The sequence below is a fragment of the Chroicocephalus ridibundus genome, chromosome 4 (assembly GCF_963924245.1).
Source record: "Chroicocephalus ridibundus chromosome 4, bChrRid1.1, whole genome shotgun sequence".
Classification (NCBI taxonomy): domain Eukaryota; kingdom Metazoa; phylum Chordata; class Aves; order Charadriiformes; family Laridae; genus Chroicocephalus; species Chroicocephalus ridibundus.
This window is the reverse complement of record NC_086287.1, coordinates 43,471,887-43,495,560: the sequence shown is the minus strand read 5'-3', so window position 1 is coordinate 43,495,560 and position 23,674 is coordinate 43,471,887. Positions and strand designations below refer to the sequence as shown.

The 23,674-nt window shown below is 41.4% G+C and overlaps 1 protein-coding gene across 5 annotated transcripts; it reads right to left on the bottom strand.

The window, feature by feature from the left end:
- Positions 1-23,655, bottom strand: DNAL1 (dynein axonemal light chain 1). Of its 5 annotated transcripts, none has more exons than XM_063331882.1 (10): positions 23,005-23,655; positions 19,955-20,157; positions 18,892-19,074; positions 13,040-13,078; positions 9,998-10,107; positions 9,255-9,310; positions 6,422-6,477; positions 5,088-5,214; positions 4,531-4,674; positions 12-2,029 (listed from the first exon to the last, which is right to left on the bottom strand). In XM_063331882.1, exons 1-10 carry the CDS (start codon positions 23,564-23,566, stop codon positions 1,983-1,985), a joined length of 1,527 nt encoding a protein of 508 aa, XP_063187952.1. In that variant the 5' UTR covers positions 23,567-23,655; the 3' UTR covers positions 12-1,982. The 5 variants fall into 5 exon arrangements, with proteins under 5 accessions (XP_063187955.1, XP_063187954.1, XP_063187952.1 ...); XM_063331883.1 differs by having other exon boundaries at positions 4,531-4,623; positions 23,005-23,654; XM_063331881.1 differs by having other exon boundaries at positions 13-2,029; positions 4,531-4,677; positions 23,005-23,654.
- Positions 23,656-23,674: the final 19 nt, after the last annotated feature.

Sequence of the window (23,674 nt, the reverse complement as noted above, 5' to 3'; positions counted from 1 at the left end):
AAGTCTGACAACCAATGTCTTAAAAGATTGAAAAATATTTATGTATCAGATGACAACAATCACAATGTACCAGGATTTTTAAAGTCTTAAGTTATTTTCTATTGTAAGATATAGAGGCAATAGGGAACAGCATTTACATACTATAAACACATTGCTCCCTGAGCAGCCAGGAAAGTTTGTGAGAACAAAATGAGAACAATATTTCATTACACATCCAAAGATGTTTGTATAAAACAATGTTATATTATTTTTTTTTTTAGACAAGTTTCAAGTTTTTAAACAAGAACAACATTATAAACATAGGCCTAAATTTAACAGTTTGGTCATGCTACAAAATTACTGTATACAAAAGATAGCCAAAGGGGGTATTAAAAGTGCTCTCTTGCTTGAAGATTTTTCTAGATGAGTCTATTTCTAGTGCAACCTGAGTCATCTGCTGGTTGTCGGGTCTCTTCTCACCTTTTTCCAGCAGTTCTCAATAGAATCACTGCATACACCAGCTCTCTGAAGAGAGGTCAATGTGCTAACGAGCAAGTACAAAACCTGGGCCAATTCTACCTCTTTATCTCTGACCATGACTTCAAGATTTCAACTCCTGCCACACTGTCACAAACAAAATAATTGAGTGGTGGTCTGCCTCCATCCCTTCTATGCCTGGTCTGGAACCAGCAGGTACACTTGTCGCCATTTTAATTTAAACGAAGATGGTACCATGAATCAGAAGAAAAGCTTTTAAAAAAACAACCCAAAATCAACAACCCAAAATCAAGACGGAGTGATCTATTCTCTAAAGAGAAGATGAAAAAAACCCCACTCTTGGCATCCAGCAGTGCAATCAGGTATGTCTTCATCACTGTTTAAAGCTTTTCACTAAAAATAGTTATCTGTCATATAAGGGGGCTTTACTAAAACTATACTTTTAGTAAAGAACGTTTATAGCACATTTAGTATGTCTTTCTTTATACTTTTTTCTAATGCTCACTTTCCATCTCATCTCACCTTCCCCACTAACTACATACGCTTCCTCTCACCGCTTAACATCTGTGCTTTCATAAAAAAATTAGTATCTCCAAAACCAAAATTTTCTGTCCTCAAACCCAGGTCCTTTGTTCACTGTTTGTTTCTGTATTAGTATAAGCCTACTTAGTTATAGGAAAAATTCAGAGCTGAGAAGGATTATGTCCAGTAGTGACACAAACCAAAACTAGGAACCAGCTGTAGGCTAATAGACCACATATTCCAATCTAAAATAATTTCTTATTAAGAGACAAAAAAACAAAAAAAAAGCTAGCAGATATTTTAGTCTCACTGAAACCATGCAAAGAATTCCCATTGCCTCTTTAAAATAAATAAATATATTAAGTTATACGTGGCCTTCTAAGCAATGCAGTTGAGTTCCAATGCGAGAAGCCCAAGTCAAAACTTAAGGCCAGTAAGAAGCGATCATTGGACCAATCCCTTTTTTGTGCGTAGGTCCACAACTACTGGGCCTGTTTGGCATAACAGCAAGGGGATGAAAAGGCAAACTCGCATACTTAAAATACTGAGGCATTCCCATGACAAAATTAAACACAACAAAGCCTGTAATGTGTCTCTAAACCACAACGCTGTTCTTTCGGCCTCAGTGTTTCCAACGATAACGTTGGCCAGCTGCACCTGACACGCCACAATGGTTCTATTATAACCCAAGAGTGAACAACAAGCACCACTAATCAGGGATGAAAAATAGCTATGCATTAGATTAGGCAAAGACCTCTTGCTAGCTGATAAACTTAGTTCCACTGGTCTCTGAAGAAGGTGTCATAAGCGTGACAAAATTGGTGTGCCCGAATTTTGGTAACTAACTCTTTGGGTGAGAGACTGTGGAGATAAGCTCATCTTTTAAAAATTGCCCAAAGATCTTCTTCAAAACAAACATTTATATAAAAGTTCTATATGCCGAGCTATCTGGAGTTACTTAAATACCCAACAAGAAAGTGTCATCAGTTTGCTCCTTCTTCTTCATCTTCTTTTTTAATAACTGGAATACCTAAGAGAAAAAAAGAGAGGTAAAAAATTCTGCAAAGATTTACAAATAGATTATGCAGAGAAAGACATAGTTAATGCTGATACACCTGAAAGCTAATCTGGACTGTCGGCAAGTGTTGGACTGGCAGAAAAAGGAGAGAGTTGTATTTCCTGACACTGCTTCTAACTGACATGAACTTCTACATACCTCAACTGCTCTTAACTTGAAAAGCCTTCAACTGATGAGATCTTCTATTGGATGGGGTTTTTTCCAACTTCTTGGGTAACAGGGAATAAAAAAGGTACTAAAGCAGGACCTGCAAGGATCGGTCTAACTTGGGCACTGGGAGATGCACCATGTTAGTTCAACAACCAACCAACTCGCACATTGCCTTTCTCTTGTTGGGCCCCGACTTCGTGTTGCCATTACCATAACATAAGTGACCAAGTTAGTATGGGATCCCTCTTCAATGATACCCAACTAGGATGTCCAGACTACAAAATACAAATTATATTAATGTGGATCCAAGAAGCAATGTGGTCACGTCTCTGAGGGCTAACTTGGATGTCAAGGAATAAAGCTGCATTGCACAGTAGCATCATAGTCTATACCTACCCCTTGGGTACCTTCGAAAAAACAAAACACTTTTTAACAGGCATATTGAGCAAGGGCACCTCAGCTTGTGGCATCCTGCAGGGTTCATGCCACCTCATAGTGATGTGTTCATGAATTTAAAATAAGCTGAAATGCTAGTAGCCCCAAAAAAGATTTATCAAGTTATAAATTTTCCCCACAGTAGCAAAACCCAATAGTACAGGTAAGCTCAGAGCATGCTGAAATAGCACAATCAAATACATGCCCAAATAACTAGTACAAGAACAGCAGGGGCCTGAAGGTATATGTTCATTCACCTGCGCTGTCACCTAGGTAATGGGAACTGGGTCATACTGATGCTTTGCTCAGCTTGAGGCAGAAACTTGAACTATGGTGAGGTTTTGTGGTGAGAGCCCTGTGCTGACTGTAAGATTGGGGTGCTGCATTGCTTTTTTCACTGGTAGAAAACAGAAAATAAAAACCACCAGAGCCTGATTTCTGTTGTGCTTTAGGGACCTAACTGCTGAGCAGGGTTCCTGGCACAGGAACTAGCCGAAAGGAGACACCTACCTGCTGAAAAAGACCTTCAGTGCCTATTTTTTTGTCCAGCACATCTTCAACTATTTCAATAATTTTGAGGTCCCCATATTAGTCATCTCACATACAGTACACAGGCATAACAGGATCCTGGGACAGTGTAACAGCAAGAACCTTACAGCCAGTCACAGCATTTCTGACTTCTCTTTTGCTCAACATTCTAGTTTTTGTGGTTTCCGTTCTTAAATATCATCCTATCTTTCTACATTGCACAGGAAATGTACCTGCCTAATTCCGAGCTGCCCATTGCTCCTGGCTGCAGGAATGCTTAAAAAACTAAGGGTCTAACCTTATAGTAACAAGGTTACTCTTTGCCCATACAGATACTTGCCCTGTTCCGTTTATTGTTTCACTCTTAAAATGTTTTCTACTACAACAGCAAATGGACTACTGCAGGCCGTCCTTCATAGCAGTACGCTTTTATGACCAGGCTTCCACTTAGCAATAATTCTTAGTACTTCAGTTGATCTTGCTTTGATTTCCCATCTATTGCTCCCTGTACTGATGCTGTCCTCTTGTCACCATCCCTACGCTCGTACCTTCCCTGCTGCTACTCTGACTCTTTATTACTGTTACCAGTCCTGCTCGCCTCTTCATTGCTTTAGTAAACAGCAGCTAACAGCAAACAGCTATCATCTCCGTGAACAGAAATTAACGTCTTTAAAAATAGATTTAAAAATTATCTCACTTTTAAAAGTAGAACACAGTCTAATATATTTTCATGTCAGTGACAAAAAGGAGAGGACAGTTTATAAACTGAGGCTTAGTACGGTGACAAGAGGGAGATATTCAGGCATTTAGGAAACTTGCATGAAATTTTGAAAACTTGCCCCTGCACCATAAGCAGAACAGAACATAACCCTGTCCGTCCCCATTCACCCATGTCACCCTTTTTGGTTGAGGAAAACTATAAATCAAATTTGCTGGGAAAACTTGTTGTAATTCAACATGGCAGATGAAAGCCTTGTTAACTTATTTAATTCTAAACACTTAGCTATATAGTTACACAAGTCAACATGTGAAGTCCACAAGAGAATTTCAGACCAGTATGTTCCAGTTACCTATTAGTTATGTGCTAAAAAACTATTTGACTGCTTAACTTCAAGAGTAAAGCCCAACGGTGGGCTGCAAGACTACTTAATACTCCAAAATCCATCAAACACTTCCAGAAGATCCTGCAGCCAAGGCTGCAAAATTCAGCTGCTAGAAGTTAGCCCGCTTCTGAAGAACTCCAAAGACAGGCTTTGCTCTGAGGCTATGCTGAATTTCTCTGTGGTTGTCTTTATATCAAGCTGTTCACTCACACCAACTGCCTCATGCCCCAAACTCACCATCCAGCTTTTTCAGCTTGGGTACCCGTTTGGTTGCTTCTTCAATCCAACTGTTCTTCTGATCAGAGGTGTATTTCTCTTGTAGTGGATTGCCTGTAAACACCAGATCCTCTAGCAATGGCAGCTCTGCCAGTCTCACAAACTCTGCTGCAACCACAAAGGTGAAAACACCAACCAGATTGTGGAACACGGAAAGAACCTCTGCACCAAACCTTCCTTTCAAACTCAGTGCAAACATAAATAGCATGGGATACAACAGGATAGGGATTGCTTGGGCTTGAACTGGTATCAGGTTAAAGAACAGGTATACATTTTAACAGAAGTCCAATAAAGATGATTCAAAGAACAAACTCCTTTAGACTTAGGAGTTAAATTCAATATTCTAACTATTTTTACTCTCTTGCATGAGTGGATATTTAGGGATTCAGCACACATCTGCAGGCTTATCAATGAGACTTAAAGCCCTGTAACATACAGAACTATTTTTTACTTGGTAACTTAATTCATGCATTCACCATACTACAGGAGAAGCTACAGAATAGAGAGGTGTGGCTTACCCCAGTCTTTCACCAAATTATTTGACATATAAAGAACCTTCAGCTTCTTCATTACACGGATACCCCTCAGTTTCTCAATGAAGTTGTATGAGATCCACAGCTCCTCTAAAGTATCTGCAACTGCCTCCTGGAAAATGACAGGACTACTCAGGTAAGCGTAAGTATATCTTACTTTTTTTTCAGATACTCTCTTCACCCCCTACAGGTCACCTCATGCGAGAAAATACTAAGGTATATTGGTCCTCATTTGCTTTTAAGCAGGTCCCTAATTATGCATGACAAACGCTCATGGGAATTAAGAGCAAATGATCTGAAATATATTTAGTAGGACAGAAAGCACAGCATTAGAATAAGATAAGGAACAGCTGACTGGAGTAGTTGTTCTTAAGGCATAGGGGCAGGGGAGACAACTTTGGCTGCTTGTCACTGCAAGTATACATGAAGTGAATGCAATTCAACAACTACTTTAGAGGGGGTTTTATACAATATAAGGGAATGATTCATTTCAGGTGCACGTATGTTTGTACCTGTTGGCCAGAAGTTGCTTTCATAATTCTCTCAAAAGAGAGTTTTTTTTTAAACCAGCCATTACACATTGACTCTGCATTTCACACATAAGAGATATGGCATCTCTGAAGGTGGGGAATAGCTTTGAAGAGAAACATACAATATCTCTTCAGGAAGAAAAGAATTTCTATATTCATTAAAAAAATGTCGACTGAAAAAAAGTTCTTCTGCTCTTAATTTAAATGTAACCAAACTGATCGAATTTTTTTCCTCAACAATTTTCCCCTACCTGGTATACTTAGTCCTGCCACCATCTTCTCCCCTAAAGCCACATTGCTGTGGGTGCCAGTTAACATAAAAAGGACAGACTCTCATGAAGTGTGTGCTCATAGGACTGCCAATATATGTAGTAAAGAAGCATAGCTTAAGTATCTTCAGGTAGAAAATTCCTCCTGCAAAAAGTCTGTAGGAATTATTTTCATGTAAAGCCAGTGGAATTTAAAGGGTTTTATAGACAGTCAGCCATTTTCAAATAACAGTTCTGCTCGTCTTTGTCAAAGACAACAAAATCCTTCTTTGTAAAATGCGTTTATGTAGTAAATTAGCCCTGAAGAATCTCCGAACATGAAGAGTGTTTAAACAAAAAAAAAAGAGAGAAAGATTATCTGAAAAAATAGAAACAATATGAACAAATCATAGTGAAAGCAGAAAATAAATGCTTAGGCAACAACGTAAATTCAGCAGACTTTTATGAACACAGGGGAATTATCCCTCGTTCTAGACAGCACTCCATTTTGTTAGTGAAGAATTGACACTGAGGCACATACCAATCCATTCAAGTTCTTTATGTTATTTCTTCCCAAAGACAGAATCTTCAAATTTTCTGTAATAGATAAAATAAAGTTTATTGTTAATAAATGGGGGTTTTTTAAATATAAGAAGATGCTGTAAGTCATATAGATAACAATAACAGAAATAAAACTTCCTGACCTACACAGATAATCGGGAATGGATGCAGTGGACAGCTCAGAAACACGCTCATGAATACAAAGCTACTTGTGCAGTTTACCTGCTTGAAATTCAGTCCAGATAAATATTGAATAAAAATGATTATTTCACCTTGCACCTGAACTCTAACTGCTAACTTGCTAGTTTTGATCTTACATAGTTCACACCCCTTCTTCTCCAGGCAAAAGTTGTTCCAATCTTATTTTAAGATTGGATATCTTAAAATAAGCAGATTTGATTTCTATAATAGAGGCAGCATATAAAGCTGCCTTACAGAAGTCTGATGAGAGACATTTCAACTTAGTCTAGCGCCCAGACAAAACTCTCCAAGCGAGTTGTTCTTGCTGGGGTTTAGTGTCATATTAGTGAAACTCAAAGCTATGACAAAATATCAGTCTTTTTATATAACTCATTTTAATTTTTCACACAAGCTTTCTTGCATGTGTAAATAAGCAAATTGAGCTGCGGCACATAGCTGAGTTAACTTTGGATCTATACCTTTCATGAATGTTTTAACCCTTCTTCCTAAGTGCATTAATGATTAAATACTTAATTATCTTGTTTTGCTCTTGTATGCACAATGATTGAAAATACGTGGTACAATAATTAATTGCAAGACCAATAAAAGTTGCAGCCAAATAGCAACAGATACTCCACAGACAGCACATGTAGTGGCTAGAGATTGCTACGGATGAAGATTCAAGGCTGATCTAGAATAGATAGTTGTATGTTCTGCCTCAGGAAATGCAGGGCTGAAACCACACCTGATAAAACCACATCTGGCAAATATTCTCAAACAGAAAGATTAGTTTTCATTAAAAAGTTGAGGTACAATGAGAATTCTTTATCTTTTTAAACACAACAGCTTAATACATGAGCACGCTCAAAAAATGAAGATTCATAACCAGTAAGTCTAAAGTCCACTAGAGCTAATATTCTGCAGAATATCCCTAAGGATCCCCATCCACAGGGCAGAGCACTGGGAGATGGCCTTTTGCTCTAGACAGCTATTCTCCCTGTAACTCACACTTATAAATTATAAGTTTGAGCTAGCTTTTGAAATTTGTAAGAAATTAAAGGATACTTACAAACACAAAAATGACAGATTGCTTAAAAAGCCATGCCTTAAAATTGTTTCTAACTGCTGTTAGTGTTTTTTATTACTCTCGTTCTGAAAAATTCCGCATTTTAAAGGAAGAAAGACCTCCCTCATGGAACATTTACACTCTCTAAAACACAAAACTAACACTTGCTGCTGTCATCTCAAACATCTTCCTCACATGTATCAATACAGGGGTGTGACACAGGATTATCTACTTGACGTAACTACAATATCAGGTATATACATTAATAGTAATCTTTTCCATCTGAAAAGAGTGTAGATGCTTAAAAAGATTTCTTGGCTTCCTCTCTGCAACAAGCAAAAGCAAATATGTGATAATTACGGGCTGTTTTTCATAGCTATAAGCACTGCTTTCTCCCTCTTTCACAGGAGCCAATAAGAGATGGTCAGTTCCTCATATTCTGTACCTTTAAGAGACAGACCACGTAGTTCTAGTTTGTCTGGCTTTAGGATCAAATATTTGGTACAGACTGGGTGTTTTGATTCTGTGTTTTGTTAATATAAATATTTAAGATGCTTTAGAGACTTTTAATGTTTTATCCCACTAGGAAATTTCATTGGTTTCCCTTTTATATGTAACTGCCTAATTATTTTTTGCTCATGATGATAGAGCTTCTCAAATTGAAATATTACAATACAAATACAATTCCAAGTATTATTTGGAAAGAATACAGGAATATTTTTTTCCCTGATTAGTACTCGCAAATTTGTTGAAGTCTGAGTATATTATGAAAACAAATAAGTTCATCAAGTTCCTTGACAGACCCATTGGTGTGTAGTTGGAAAGGATGGGATTCCGGGTTCCTTGTCTGTCTGCCTGGCAATTTGATAGGGACAGAAAAGCCTGGAAGCTCCAGCTCAAAGCCTGCAGCTCTTTGCCAGCCTCATGCCACAGAATCAAAGTCTTGAGGACAGATGATTAAGACTTCTGTCCCAAAGTCAGTAAGCCAATGAGTTTCAAGGTGTCATAGACAGCTGCCCAGGAAATAAAAGTTCAGTTCCAGTTCTAGACAGATGGCAGGCCCCTTTCAAGTACAAACAAAATCAAACCAAGTATACCCAACCCTCTGCAAAGTGGAATGGCATTTTTCCATCCAAAATTTACAACACTCCAACCTCACACCAACCAATACCACAATTACAGGTTATTGAACTGCAGACTATCTCCAACATGAGCATGGAAATTGGTCATTAAATCACTCTAGAACTGATTAGGTTTTGAATATCACAACTCAGGCCCACTGGAAGCTACAAAGGTGCTTTCTTAATGGATTTTTTTTTTTAAACCTGCACAGTGAGACAACTGCCAAGGCTAGTGCACAGGAATACATGCTTTAATACACCATTATTGGTAAACATGCATTCTCTAGTAAGACTGATAATTTAAAGGTCACTTGTAATTTTCTAAGAGGAAGGAATTAAAAAGAATAAGAATAGGTATAACGTTAGACACATATAACAAATTATGGTGTATGTCCTAGCCAGGCAACTCGAAAACAAACATAATCGATCGCTAGCTTGTCACTTACTTAGGCTGTTCAAGTTGGCGATTCTTTCAATGCGGTTTGTAGACAGCGATAGTTTCCTTTAAAAGGAAGAATAAACAATTCACAGTATACAGGGGATCACTAGATCAGAAAAGTTCCACGCTCAAACACCATTGCATTAGAAATAATTGTCTATTCTTCTCTCGTTAGATGATGAACTAACTGGATGTCTAAGCAGACTCAAAATATCCTCAAACCATCAAGACTTCTGCAACATTATTTAGCTTCTGGGAAAGTATCATGAGTTACTTACGTGACACGCTGGACTATCTTGATTATCTTTTTATGCCTAGCCTTATCAAATGAATGGATGTTTATTTCTGAAATGGCTCTAATCTCCTTCTGAAAGTTCTGTTTGTCTCCTTTTTTTTTTTTTTGCATAAATTTTGGAATGGATCATAATTGTGCCAGTTAGCTGATAGACTCCAAAATGGACCTGTAGTTATATACTGATAAACAGTATATAATATTTCTGGGGACAAATATCAATACAGAATCTCCCCTAACACCTTCTCAGTTAAGTGACAGGGATCTCTGAATTAAAAAGAGGAACTGTGTATGGAAAGAGAAGTTCAGCTGAGAAAAAAAGAAGAGAAAGCCGCTGCTTTGAAGGCCACACTTAAACATAGTAAATACATATTAGCACAGCAGACAGCAGAAAAACTGAAAATTAATATAAAGAGAAGAGAATGTTTGGTTTCAAATTTGTTTTTAACTGAACTTACTCGCAGTTAACAAGCGTGGAGAGAGATTCATCCATCATTTCTACAGGAGGAACCTGACCGTACAGTTTCACCTCCTTTGCCTCTGAGGCCTTCTGGCCATTTTTTGTTTCCTAAAGAAAAAAGGTGAGGAACAGGCTCAGTGCTACATGCAATTACTAGAAATTACTATAAAGGTAAATACTATATAAGTAATTTCAATATACTACTAAAAGATGTTACTGAAAAGTTAAGGCATTTTGAATACTGTTTATCAAGACTCCTGCTGGCATAGCATAAAGAAGGGAAGGCTAGCTTATTTTCAAGACATCAAAAGAACTTATACATTACATATGCTTTTTAAAAAAAGTTAATTAAGGGATCCTCTGCCATAAAGAAATGGAGAATAGATGGAGTTTTAGAATTCTGAATGAAGGTACTTCCATGGAGACTGACATATAGGAGCCTCAACTATGGCCAATCTGTAGCAGAAGCCAATTCTTAAAAGCTCTGACAGAAAAGTCTCCTTCCCACTTCATCCAGAAAACTCAGAACTCACGCCTAACTCACAATACAAACTGGACACAGGAAGTGTGTTTTGGGGGAAAACCTCAACAGATTCACAGAGTTAAGAATCTAAAAAGCCATTAAAAAAGAGTGGAGGAAGATTTCACACTTTAGAGAACACAGTAAAAGACAATTTCCTATTTACAAACTAGGTTGATAATTTTCTAGATTAAATACAGAGCGTAATACAGAGATTAAGTACAGAGCATTCAGAGCATTAGAAAAATGACCATAACTGCAGCATTTGGGTTTATTAAAAAATATAGTCCATTAAATCTTTTAAAATTCTGAAGCAATGGTATTTATTTACTAAACATTTGAAACAAGTATCTATTTAGGTAGTATCACCAGTTTTGACAGCTGTCTCCCTGACAGCACAAAGGGAGCATTTTGTGAATTCACTCAGTGTTCAGTGGTAGGACTGGAGGTCCATTAACAAAGGAGGAACCTACTCTGCACTTTCAGAACAAGGACTCTTGTTTTCTCCCCCATTTTTATGCAGCTACTGAAAAGTGAGATAGCTGAGATCTGGCCTGGTTTATATGACTACTTTATAATGAAATAAATTGCATCCCAGAAGTCTTTAAGAATCCAACAGCACAAGATCAGGTTTTGAAAACATTATTTTCTCTCTTATGTACCCAAAATACTTCAGGCAATTTAATAAAAAAAATAGCACATTACCTTGTGCATTTACTTATATCCCAGTTTCTGTCTGAATTCAGTGTGATAATATTTTACTTACAGTTAGCGATGTAGCAAGTAGCCATCTCAGATGCTTTGCTAGAATATGGTGAATGTGTTCAATCTAAGTCACTATATAAATAGGAAACTTGTTTTCTTTTCTAAGAACAACACTGTATCTATTTGCATTTATACTCGGTTTATAATTATTGGTTTATACCAACAAATAAACCCACATTTTTTCTTAAAAACGTGAAAGGGAAAAAGCTTCCAACATAGACTGTGGCCAGTAGTGAGCACTTGCAGGAAGAAAATTCATCCTGATTGTCACGCACTTCTGGAAGAAAGGTCAGCTGAATGACCACAATAAGCCACAGAGAAACCACAGGTAGGACAGATACTTTTTTAAAAACAGGTTATGTATTCGCTAAGTTAAAGTTGCTTTGATTTAACTAATGTCACCCTGACTATAGGGCATAGGTAAACCCTTATGCCAAAGGGAAGAAAAACATCCAGAATGCAACACAACACCAGATCCAATTTTACAAGTCACATGGACCCAGATTAGGAGTAGTAAAAGGAAGATTTAGACCCACCCCCAATAACACGATCAGAAAAGCAAATTCAGCACTTCATGCCTAACACTAATGGAAACTCACTGACACAGGTCAATTATCTCTAAGAGACATGTGACAGAGGAGCAAATGGAAAATAAATCTTTAATAGGAAACATGCAGTTGAGGTTTTGCAGGGCAGAAAGAGTGAGTGAGGAAAATTTTTTAATACTCAGTTCACACCCCTAGTAATGCTAATGTCTGCAAGCTGTTGCATTCTAGTTCTTATTAGGAGACCAGGAGTGAAGTTTGTGGGATATACCAACATAAATGAAAAAAAAAAAAAAATTTGAAATACTGAAGGTACTAAATACTGATGAAATTCAAAAAGGAAGTAGTCTTCAATTACAGACTAGTACCTTCAGCTGATGCTACAGATCTTCTGGCTTTCAACTGTACCTGCCCACACTGCCTCACAGCCAGATCTTCTACACCAAAACATTTATAAACTCTTTCCCTAGCAGCTGCCCAGAGTTAGTGAGAGAGTGCGTATGTATCGAACAGCACATCTACGCCCTAACCTAAAATTCTCTGAGACTGGGGCAAGATTCTCACCGGTTTTACTTGACCGTGCACCTGACCCCAGAGCATCCTATATCATCATTTGAAATTACATGCACATCCTTGCCAACAAACAGCTTTCTAGAAGGCTCTAAGACCAGGTCAGTCACTGCCCCAAATGACTGCCTGTATTAACACAATGCTTTAAGAAGAAAAACAAGTAAGAAACTCATTCTGAGTTAAGCTTTGCACGATATGAGGGACAATATGTTAAAAGGCAATTGTAGAAGCTTTGCTGACTTCAGTACAGTGAGAATGTCATACTTGTTTATTCTGTGGGAAGGACTACACTCAGGTAAAATGAAGAGAGCATAATTAATATATAAGACATCCCCATCTTTAAATGTCTTTGTAGCCTCAGGCCTTCTATCAATACATATTCAGCAGAACAAGGCAGGAGAGCAAAACAGACTCATCTTTACCAACCATATCAATTTAACAAGAACACACAGAAAGTCCAACAGAATGTATTATACGTCAATAGTAATAATAAAATTTTTACTTTGTGAAACTTATTATAGCAGATGCTTCAAACAAACATATTTCTTACAATAAGTTTAAAAAATGAATTTAGCTGAATATAGTCAAAACCCATCCTATGGAGGACTGCAAAGCATCTAGAAACTGTTCTAGTACTTACCCATTTGGCTAGAGCTTCTCTGATAGTTGTTGCTTTTGCCTGAAAATGAAAGAAATTTAAATGAATATTCATTGCAAATTTTTAGTTGTCTTGTTCACTGCAAGCCTATCTCCTCTCCCATCTCTCTCCCTATCCTGCTTGTCTACCCCCTTCTACCACTTGCCTGTATTATCTTCCTCCAGCTGAGTCTAAGAAGCTGGAACCCCTCAGTGTCCTGCAATTTTATTGTCTGGGGTACTTGGTAGCATTTTCAGAAGTAATCAATTGGCTTTATGTGAGGTTGTTATCTTCCTGATCTTACTTTCTGCCCCACGTGGAGCACAGGCTTGTGACACTGCTTGTTAGTTTTGATGGTGAAATTCAATTCAATTCAAAGACATAAGAAGTTACTGCACTGAAAAACGTGGTCTAATGCTCTGAAAACCCCCACACTTTCTATTATTGTGCATTAGCAACTTCCTGTCTGAAAGCAAGTCTGTGAGTAGACAGAATGATACAGCCTCTTAAGATACATTAAGGAAAATAAGGTACATCTTGCCAAAAATCAAGAGCAATAGGGACTGTTTATATTTGGTTTTCTCCAATCATTTTATGTCAAGTCACATCATGCGATGAGAAAACATGTATTATTCAGTCAGGAACAATCTGAGAGCTGCTGCACAAGGGTTTTTAAGGATTGACCCATTGACCAACTTTCTGTTGCCGCTGACTCCAAATCTACTGCCTTACATCAGAGTCTTATCAAAACCCAGCAATGATATCCAAAACAGTAGTATATAGAGAAATTCTGATATATCCTAAACATTAAACATTTTCCAAGATGTCTTTCAGATTAAAAAGGTTCCAGAGACCAATCTTTCACAAAACCTGATCAAAACAGCCTCCTTTCTACAAAAACAGGAGGGCTCTAGTTTCGGCATCTCTATTGCTCTTCAGTGTCGCACTACCATACGGGGATAGAAGCAGCCTTTCAAGTAATCAAGTATCAAAAAAACCCCGACTATAAATGTTAAAAGCAACAAACCAACTTCCACCCAAAATCTTACAGGCAATCACCGCTGTTACAGAGCTTTAGTGTTGGGTACCTTACTCCAGACCCCTGGGAGCTCTGGACCCAACAGTGAAAGAAAACAGTTGAGGCAGCTGCATATTATGGTAGCCAATCATTACGGCATTCAGGTACGTGATCTCAGTCATGCGATCATGATCTCATGCGAAAGACAAAACCAGGTTTATACAACCAGTGCCTGCTTCTGTTTCAAACTCACGCCTAAAACAGGATTGGACTTTAAAGCTAGTGATCCCTGTGAGCACAAGGAGCAGCTTCTTCCCTGACCTCTGCTGACCCGTCTCTCCCCTTGTAACATCAGATTTGGTGGAAATATGAAAATCAGCATAGTGGGTTACGAAGAGAACACATATTTTGTTTTGTTCTTTGAAGTGCGCTTGAAATTTATGTAGATAAATCATAGTATCTTCTGCCAAGGGAGGTTACTTAAGGGAAACTTCGCTCTGAGAAGCCTATTTTCAGGGTTCCTCTACCTGCATATTGAACAATGTCCTAGATTAAAGAAAAGTCATATTGCTTAGAGTATTGAAAATACCAAATGATCAAAAGCTGAAATTTTCACCCTGAAAAGTCACCATCAACATTGCAAGAATAAGAAACATAATACCTTAAGGAGAAAAAAAAACCCCATCCCTGTACATATAAAAGTTGTAGCAAAAGAAACATTTTTACCCCACAAAACATGGCTGTTGGACACAGAGTATTTACAAAACTCAGACCCTCCAAGTAAAACATCCACACTTTGTGTTCAGTTGCAAACATTTATTTGTCGGTCAAACACCAGAATTGCACAGCAACAGACACCCGGCTAATCGCTGTAGTAATCGCAGATACTGCTGCCTTAAAAACCCAAACTAACTCAGGTTTTCATATGATGGCAGCCAAGACTCCCCACTACTTTGATCTGTCCCTGAAATCCCCCTTTTCCCAGGCACAGTAACAGGCCATGTAATAAAAATTGGACTGGTTCCTGTCAATTATTGGGCCTCAATCTATAACAGCCACAACTCCCCCGCCTTAGCCAAGGCCCCGAGCACTGGGCTGCCTTCTGCCCGGCTTATGCCGTGCCCGGGCTGCTCGGCGCCAGAGACCAGCTCTGAGGAGCCCCGGGCCGCGAAGGGCTCGGCTCCGCGCTGCCGCTCACGCAGCACCGGGGCGGCGGCACCGCCACAGCCGGTCCCCAGGGACCGCTCGGGGGCAGCCCTGAGGAGACGCCGCTCCCCCGGCCCCTTCGCCACCCCATTCCCGAGCAGGCCGCGGTCGTCGTGCACCCCCCGCCGCCCAGCCGCCGCCAGGTCCGGGGGATGCCCCGGCTCAGCCTCTCCCCAAGCCCCCGGCCTCCCCAGCAGCCGCTCGGTCGGGCTCCGCGCCTGCAGACCCAGCGCGCTCCCCGCCGGGACCTACCATTGCCGTTGCTACCGTTAACGCTCCGGTTGCTATGGCACGGCCGCCTCCCGCGCACGCGCGGCGCCGCCGACACGTCGGGCTGGGGCAGCGCGAGCACGGCGGCAACCGCACCTGCCGGTCAGAGAGAGGCGCTGCCACACAGAAAGCCCCATCCCCATCCCGGAAGGCGCGTCGGGGGCGGCCCGCGACGCCTTGTGGGACGTGGCGGAGGGGGCGCCGCGGTCCTCCCCTCCAGGCGCCCCCTGGCGGGCGGGCGGACCCCCCCCGTAACGGTAACGACTGCCCAGGAGCGCTTTATTGACACCTTTTATTGAAAGCGGACGGTGACAGAAGTTACAACAATTTGGGAATTACAGACAGCGCCCCAGCGGCAGCTCGGTCCGATGCGGCACCCCGGCCCCGGGACACCTCGGAAGCCCTCAGGTTTAGCCCGTGAAGCCAACCCCGGCACCCAAGCAACAGTGTGAGGAAAGGCCCCGGGAGCAGATTCTGCCACCCGAGGAATGCAAACCAAGGTAAATAAGGCAGCTTGGACTAAGGCCATCATCAGGGACTCGGTTTAATGTACGTTTCAGGAAATCGCTACATTTTCCGCATAGTGTCTGCGATGTATCTTTGGTCTCCCCGTGGCACTGTAAGAGTACAAAACACTACCACAAAAGTTAGCTGGTTTTCAACAGATCATTTCTTGAATAATTTTGTCCGGGAATATCCTCACCTGTTCACAAAAGGACCTTTACAGTACAATTATATTCTTTTTATTTTTCCTCCCTTCTTTGTTTAAAAAAATACCATTTGGCTTTCCAAACAAGTGAAGTTATTCAGAAACAAAAGTGTCACATCGAATTCTTACACAGCCTTGCTTTTTAATGCAGGAAGCGCTTTACTTTTTCACATTGCATATATCCAATGACAACTAACACTGAACTATTTTAAAGGCTTGTGCTTTAGAAACAAAGTCTGAGGACTTTTAAGCTCCCTGGTGTTGGTTTATTTACAACTTAGCACATACTTCCCGAACGTCGAGCCTGCACTCTCGCATGGCAGTGGCTACGCTGAGGTAGGACAGCGGTGTGGGGACACCGGTGTGGGTACTTTGTTGGTAACAAAGCAGGGTTTGGGCAGATACACAGCTCCCACTACTGAAGATGCACATGATGAGGCAGACCCAACAAACAGAAACTTTCAGATAAGCCCTTCCCCTACGGTCGCAACTTGGAGTGAGTTTGGGGAAAAAAGGCAGGATACTAAGCATGGGTGACACCAACATGCACATGACAGCGGGCTTGTGGTCCTGGACTTCTGCGGCTGGCAGTTCTAGTGGAGGTTCAAGCATCAGGTACAACTCTGCAAAGGCCTCTTCAGCCAGAGAGAGAGTGTAGAGAGACGAGGCGTGAAGACATTTTGTGTGGAGTGAGCAGGACGGAGTTTCTCTTGTAAGGAGTGGACGGATAAATTGTTCGATTGGCAGTGATGGCATGTGGAGAACATGTGACTTCAATCAAGCAATAATGAGTAATAACAGTTGCAGAAAACTAATGAGACCTGAGCAGCAGCGTAATGACAGTTAACTGGAGAGAAAAGATCCCTGAGAGCAAAGCAAAATTCAGTACCATAAATGAAGGTTTTTGGGCAGCTCTCAAGCTGGTCTGACAAAATGACCTTGGAAGGAGAAATTGTATTGACAGAGGCCCTTGTTAAACATGCCTTCAGCGCTGGCACCATTCCAGCAAGACCCTCTCAAGAGATCAACTCATTTGGGAAGAAGTTGTCTCTTTCTACCTGAACTGTGGGGAAAAATAAGGCACTAGCCAAAAATTAATTAGGACAAAAAAAACCCAAAACCAGTCTCAGGCAGTCATGGAAAAGACATCCTAGATTTGAGTTCGGGTTGGGTTTGTTTTTTTTTTTAAGGGAGATGGTTTTTTTTTTTTTAACGGAAGGTTGTTTGTTTGTTTGTTTAAGTATTATGATTCTAAATTAATCATTGCCATAAGGTGACAGCTTTTTACAGTCAGTCTTAATCTTCTACTGGCTAGGTTTTCTGTCTCTCAACTTTGCTTCCTCCCCAAGAACAGCTGTGACATCATTACTAAAGAGTTCCACAAGTAATTAATCCCTAACTTAATGGCAGGTGTTATTAGTTTAAAACAAGCAACGAGGAGAGAAGTAAGACTTACACATAGCGTAACTGCATTTAACCATGCTTTAACCTATCCAACAGAATATTAATACCCTGAGTGTCAAATGCCAACCCAAGATGTTATAGGAACAGATGGTTACATCCCTAATACAAGACAGTGCTAGTGCTGCCATTCTCTTGGGATGACAGGAAAAATACTCTTCATTTTCCCACTCTACAGGTCATTTTTGTTGGAAAGAAACAGACTATGTCACCAAAAGACCACCACCTTAGGTCTAGGTCTATGAGTCTCATTACAAATAGATATCCCCAGCTTCAGGTAAATAGAAAACATTTACAAACTGTATATGGCTGTAAATCTGAGAGTTCTGGGCTAAGGTAACTTAAGACTCAAAGCCAGAATCATTCATCATTTTGATGTCAAAGTTTATCATCCATGGGTTGCCATCATTCCCCAGGTGCAATCCAATCTGTTATTGCTGAGGATGCAGCCTAGCTGTTAAAATTCTCTGAGTCATAAATACTGCAAGCAAGAAAGTACCTACTGCTTGCTTCAGATACTTGTTTCTTGACACCATGACCAATTCAGGTTGTCAAATTTGTATTACAATGTAGGCTGTTTATCATTGTTTCACTTCTCCTCTGTGTACCTAGTTGAAATAAGTTAGACTAGTCCAAATACATCCCCTTCTTTTTGGATTTGTACTTGTAGCTAAGTAGTCATTTGGTTATTTCATATTTCAAAGCTTTTCTCAGTCAGTCCCTCCAATTCACCAGTCATTTTGGTGGCTCAAGCTCAGTCCTCTGCAGTTCTGCAACAGCTTGCAGGTGCTTAGGCGTTCATCCCAAATGCAAGTGCAGAAACTCCTGAATCTTTCCCCAGGAGTGTTCCTGTGCATGGGCATGTGCTTTGCTCTCTCCACCCCCCAGAACAGGCACCCCCAGAACACGATCCATAGCTACCTGACAAAATGGAGTAGAAGGAGGATCAATTCTGTGACCTGCTCCTGGATAACTCAAGAGTTCAAAGTTTTCTTTCCCATGCTGGCGTAGACGCCCGATTGCCAGCTCAGCATATAAGGAGCTCTTCCACATACGATCATCTTCCCCTACCACTAAGAGAAAGTGACCTTCTGCTTTTTCAATGGGGATCGTGCAAGGAGAATTAGCAGGATTTGTTGGGTCATCCAGAGCTTCAAAAGTGTCAAAAACACCAGTGTCAGAAACACTGACCTTATTCATATCAAAACGCAGCCCAGGCAGAGTCATGTCACCATAATGGAGGTCTGCAACTGTGTTTGAACTACAGCCGGAGACAGAGACAGCAGCCACTACTTCTGGCAGGAAGGTGATCATGGAAAGTCCTAATTCTGCCCCTTTCCCAGTCCCAATCACTCCAACTCCTGGTCCCTTCACCTTCAGATAAGACAGGGGGTGGGGAAGAGAGGAAGAAAGGAATAAAGGAAGTATACATTATAATGGGATTAGCCATTAAATGCCTTTGGAGTTGTGTTATTACACACACACAAAAAAAAAAGGACAAGAAAAGAAAAGGTTAATTATTGATGTGACCTGTTGGAAAGCTACAGCCTGAACCCCAGCTCCTCCCTCTGTTTAGGGTCTTATTTTTCAGAGACACTAGAGCTGTCAAACTCCACAAAATAACACAAACAGGCACAAGAATTACCATCACTTGGACCTCACCTAGTCCCTACTGCATATTTTGATGCAGATATTTTCTCTTTTTCCCAAAAGAGATAGCAGGAAATTCAAGCATAGTCTATTGCTCTGTAAGTCTCAGGCAAATAAAGTAACCTCACAAATGAAGGATCAGATAAGTAGTATTTAGTCTTGTCCTTTTCTAGCCTGGAAAGTAAAACTGAAAGCAGCATCCTAAGTCATCAAATCCATTCCTTTGCTGACTATTACAGAATCACAGAATGGTAGGGGTTGGAAGGGACCTCTGAAGATCATCTAGTCCAACCCTTTTGAGCAGTTTTGTATCATCCTCTCTTAAATTAATTGCTTTCATTTTAAAAAATCCCATCTTTATCACCACTGCTCCTGTTCGGAGAATATTCCAGCACTTTATTTAGCAGACAGCTTGTGCTGGAAGAAACTCACTCTCCACAGTCATATGCATAGCCTCCTATGCAGGACCTACACTTTTTCCATTATTGGACGAAAACACGCCCAGCAGAAACTGATACTTCAAAAAAAATAATAAATCACCACCACCACTTGGGCATGACTGCCGAATCCTCCCTTGTCCTGAAAGATCTCTCATTACACTCACCTTTGGATGACGCTGCAGGAATCTAGCTGCCTCCTCAAAGTACTCAAGTTTGAATTCTTTCATGACTTTAGGGAGATCTTCAAAGTCAAAATATGGCAGAGAAAGGGCTGCAAAACCACGGGTAGCCAGGAGACTGGATCTAAATTCAATCAAACCTCCTTCATCACCATACATGTCAATCACTCCTGGAAAGGGGCCATCCCCTATATTAAAAAGAAGAGGTACAGAGGACAAGTTATCAAACAGGACACTAAAAACTATCTGGTGAAGAGTGAACATCAAAATATAGAAGGCTTAAGACATTTTCTATTAATACTCATTACTTTTCCATTTGCACAGCAGAGATTAGAGAACCTAAGAATAGGCCCTTGCCTTCCTGTAAACATATGTGAACAGTTAAACTTGTTTTTTAAAAAGAAACTCTTTAAACGTTTTTTTTTCAATGGTCTTAACCTCCCACTCTCAGAATAATCATACTCTAAATCAGCTCTTTTCCCACAAAGAAGTAATACCTTATTTAGCAAAGTGCAAGCTCATTACCAATAAGGCAAGAGCACTGAGCCCTAGAATTAAATTCTACAAAACTTACGCAAACTCTGGAATAAGGTGCATTGAGCAAAGCACATCAGAGAGACCCATTGCTACATGAAATCAACTGGACTTACTAGCTCTATCTCAACATCAGCACTGTAACACTTGGCAGCAGAACTGCTACTGCAGATGTGAAGAAACAGGGTAAAATTGAGAGCTATATCGGTGTGGTGACTGATATATAGATAAACATGCCTATACAGGTGTACACTCAGTCCCACTACAATTTTAAACGAGCATGCTTTTGCAAAGTCGTGTTGTGATATTACTGTATGCCATGCCAGCAGATCTTGGGTTAAAAGGCTAAGGATACTACCTCTTGGAATTATAAAGACCCCAGGCTGGCTATTTCTTTTTTTTTTTTTTCCACTTTTTTTTTTCCCTGGCCACCAGATGTTCCCACTGACTTACTCGGATCCAGCTCACTATAACTATCTCAGCAGAAAAAGTACCTGCTTGTGCAAGAGTGCATTAACTCTCTGACATTACCTATATGCAATTAAAAAAAAAAAAAAAAAGGACCTCTGGCATTTCAAGGTACTTGAGAAAAGGAAAGTTTTGGACAAGACATGTTAGGTGGTGGAAACCTCCTAACTTAAAGCATTAGGAAGTCAGAAAAGGACTGAAACATGCTTTTGGGTTCTTTCAGTTCTGAAATTTTTCATAGAAGTTCAATATTCTGCTGTAGAGAAAATATGTCTGGATAAATTTATCATAATGCCATGATCAACAGTAACCTTTTGTTAACAACAGTCAGCCTAGATGGCTAGAAAAAAACCACACATTAATTTATCACCCCTACCTGGAAAGCTTTCTAGCAAGAACATGTGATCAGAACACAGTCAAGCATGAATGCATTTCGCTTTCATGAAGACAACCTTTAACTTACACAAGGATCCCGGACTGCCTTCCTGAGTACCTACACATGCCCTGGCATACAGTTTCTGCATAGCTCACTAAAACGCAGGATAAAGCGGGCTACACAACTTTAGTATTGCTTAAAAACAAACAAACACCCCCCCATACCTGTAACTCCTATGCCTGAATTGAGAAATCTCTTTCATTATTAAAATCACAGTGTAAGCTCACTGATGTCATCTCACTTTTACTAAGAACAGTTCAGGTTTAAGATTCCTATCTTAGTAATATTAAGATTTTTCCATCCCTGGAGCAAAGAAAGGTACGGTAGTAATGCTGTAACTGGATCCTCCATCAAGAAAGATGTCAGTATCATTTAGGCAATGATTCCAGAGTTTTCCATGCTATTACAAACGCCAGACTTTCTAAAGGGAAAAATGCAGTTCCATCTTGCAGATCTCTGGATTCCCACTTAGCTCAGCAGAAATCCAGCTAATCCTCTAAGGCAGGATATATCAAAACAACCATGTCTCAGTGATGGAAAATCCAGAATGCTGACTAAACAGTTGATCTAAAATTCAAAGTTCAATCTCTGTTTTTTTTTTTCTTCAGTGGACTTTGGATTTGTATCTAAATGGATAAAAAGATTATTGGTTTGGAAATCATTCACTGAAAATACTTAAATCCCTAATAAATGTAGTGGTACTTAGAGGATTTGCTGAACCAAGTCATTATAAATTAGAGGTAATATGGAGGGCGGTTCTAGTAGCACAACACTCGGGGACATACAAGAAGTTTAAGTCATGGCTCAAGTGTACAAACACCATAACCAGAGAAAGCTTTCATTTTCCAACAACACTAGTAGTCCATCAGAATACCACACCTCATAAAGCACAAGCATCCCACAAGCAGAACAGGTAGAACTTGCTCAGAAATCTATTCCTCCTTTATACCACAGAACAACCGAAGTAACTCAATTATTAACTTAGCTTTGGCTCTCACGTAACAGAGGTGGAATACCTCTATTTTCTAGAATCTCTTCCACTGCTCTGCTTACTGGCATGTGTTCCACCGGGAGGAAGAGCACCTTTTTGACTCGATCCTACTCGGGGTAAAATCCTTGGGAGATTTAGCACAGGCTCACACGATGAAGCGTATCAGGTTTTCTGAATGCTACAGGTTCTGGTAGTCCAGTGCAAACATCAAACTGACTGAAAAATCGTAAACTGAGAGCAGCACCACGGTAAACTCCTCAACCTCTGTTCTCATTTGGCTCCTGCCTGTCTCACAAGAGCCACCTGTGTCCACCTGCCCTGCCCGGTGCCACCGGTAAGGACCAGGCAGTGTCCCCACGCACAAGCGGGGCCGTGTCCCGACAAGCCTTTCCTTGAAATCGCCATGAGATTTCAGGGAGAAAAAAAAAAACCACAAAACCCGCCACCTGTCTGCAAGGCGGCGTTCGGATCTATTGCGGAATACGGATTTCAGGGGTGATGTCCTTTTGTACGTTTTTCTTTTGAAAGAGACTTTCGTTGCTCCGGACAGAGAAGCCCGGGGGTCCCGCCGGCCCCAGGGCGCAGGTGTTCGGCCGGGACACTCACCCGGCGGCAGGAAGAGGGAGCCCCTTACGCCTCCCTCCTTCAGCCGGATCCTCCGTACGCCGGGGGCTGTGAACCACCTCTCCACCTCGGCCTTGGCCACCACCGGCCCGGGAATGGCGCCGGGCTGGCTGTGGCCCTCGTGGACCAACATCTCCACCTTCATCGGGGTGCCGGTGCTGCGGGGAACGAGCCGCTGGTACGGCTTCTCCATGCCGGCGGGGGCGAGGCTCCAGAAGAGCCCCATGGGCTCCACGCCGGTGTAGTCCCCGCCGTGCGAGGCGTCGGTGCCCAAGTGCAGCTCGCCGCGGCCGTCCGCCCGGTAGTGCGCACACGACTGGAAGAGGCAGCCGCGCTCATCCGCCGCCACCGCCCGCAGGGTCACCGGCTGCCCGGGGCCCAGCCCCGCCACCCGCGTCTCTACCCGCTCATCCGCCAGGCCGGCGGCGGGGGACACGGCCACGCTTACAGCCTGCCGTCGCGGCGAAGGATGGAGCGGCGGCGGGGCGCGGCACAGGGCTCGCGCCGGGGCCGAGGCGGCGGCAGCAGCGACCGCTCTCCACATGTCGGCGGCGGGTGGGCGAGAGCCGCTGGGCCAACGGCAATAAGGCAGGGCGGCCACCGCCCCCGCCAGGCAGCCTCAATCGATAGCGGGTCGCGCGTTGCTACGGCG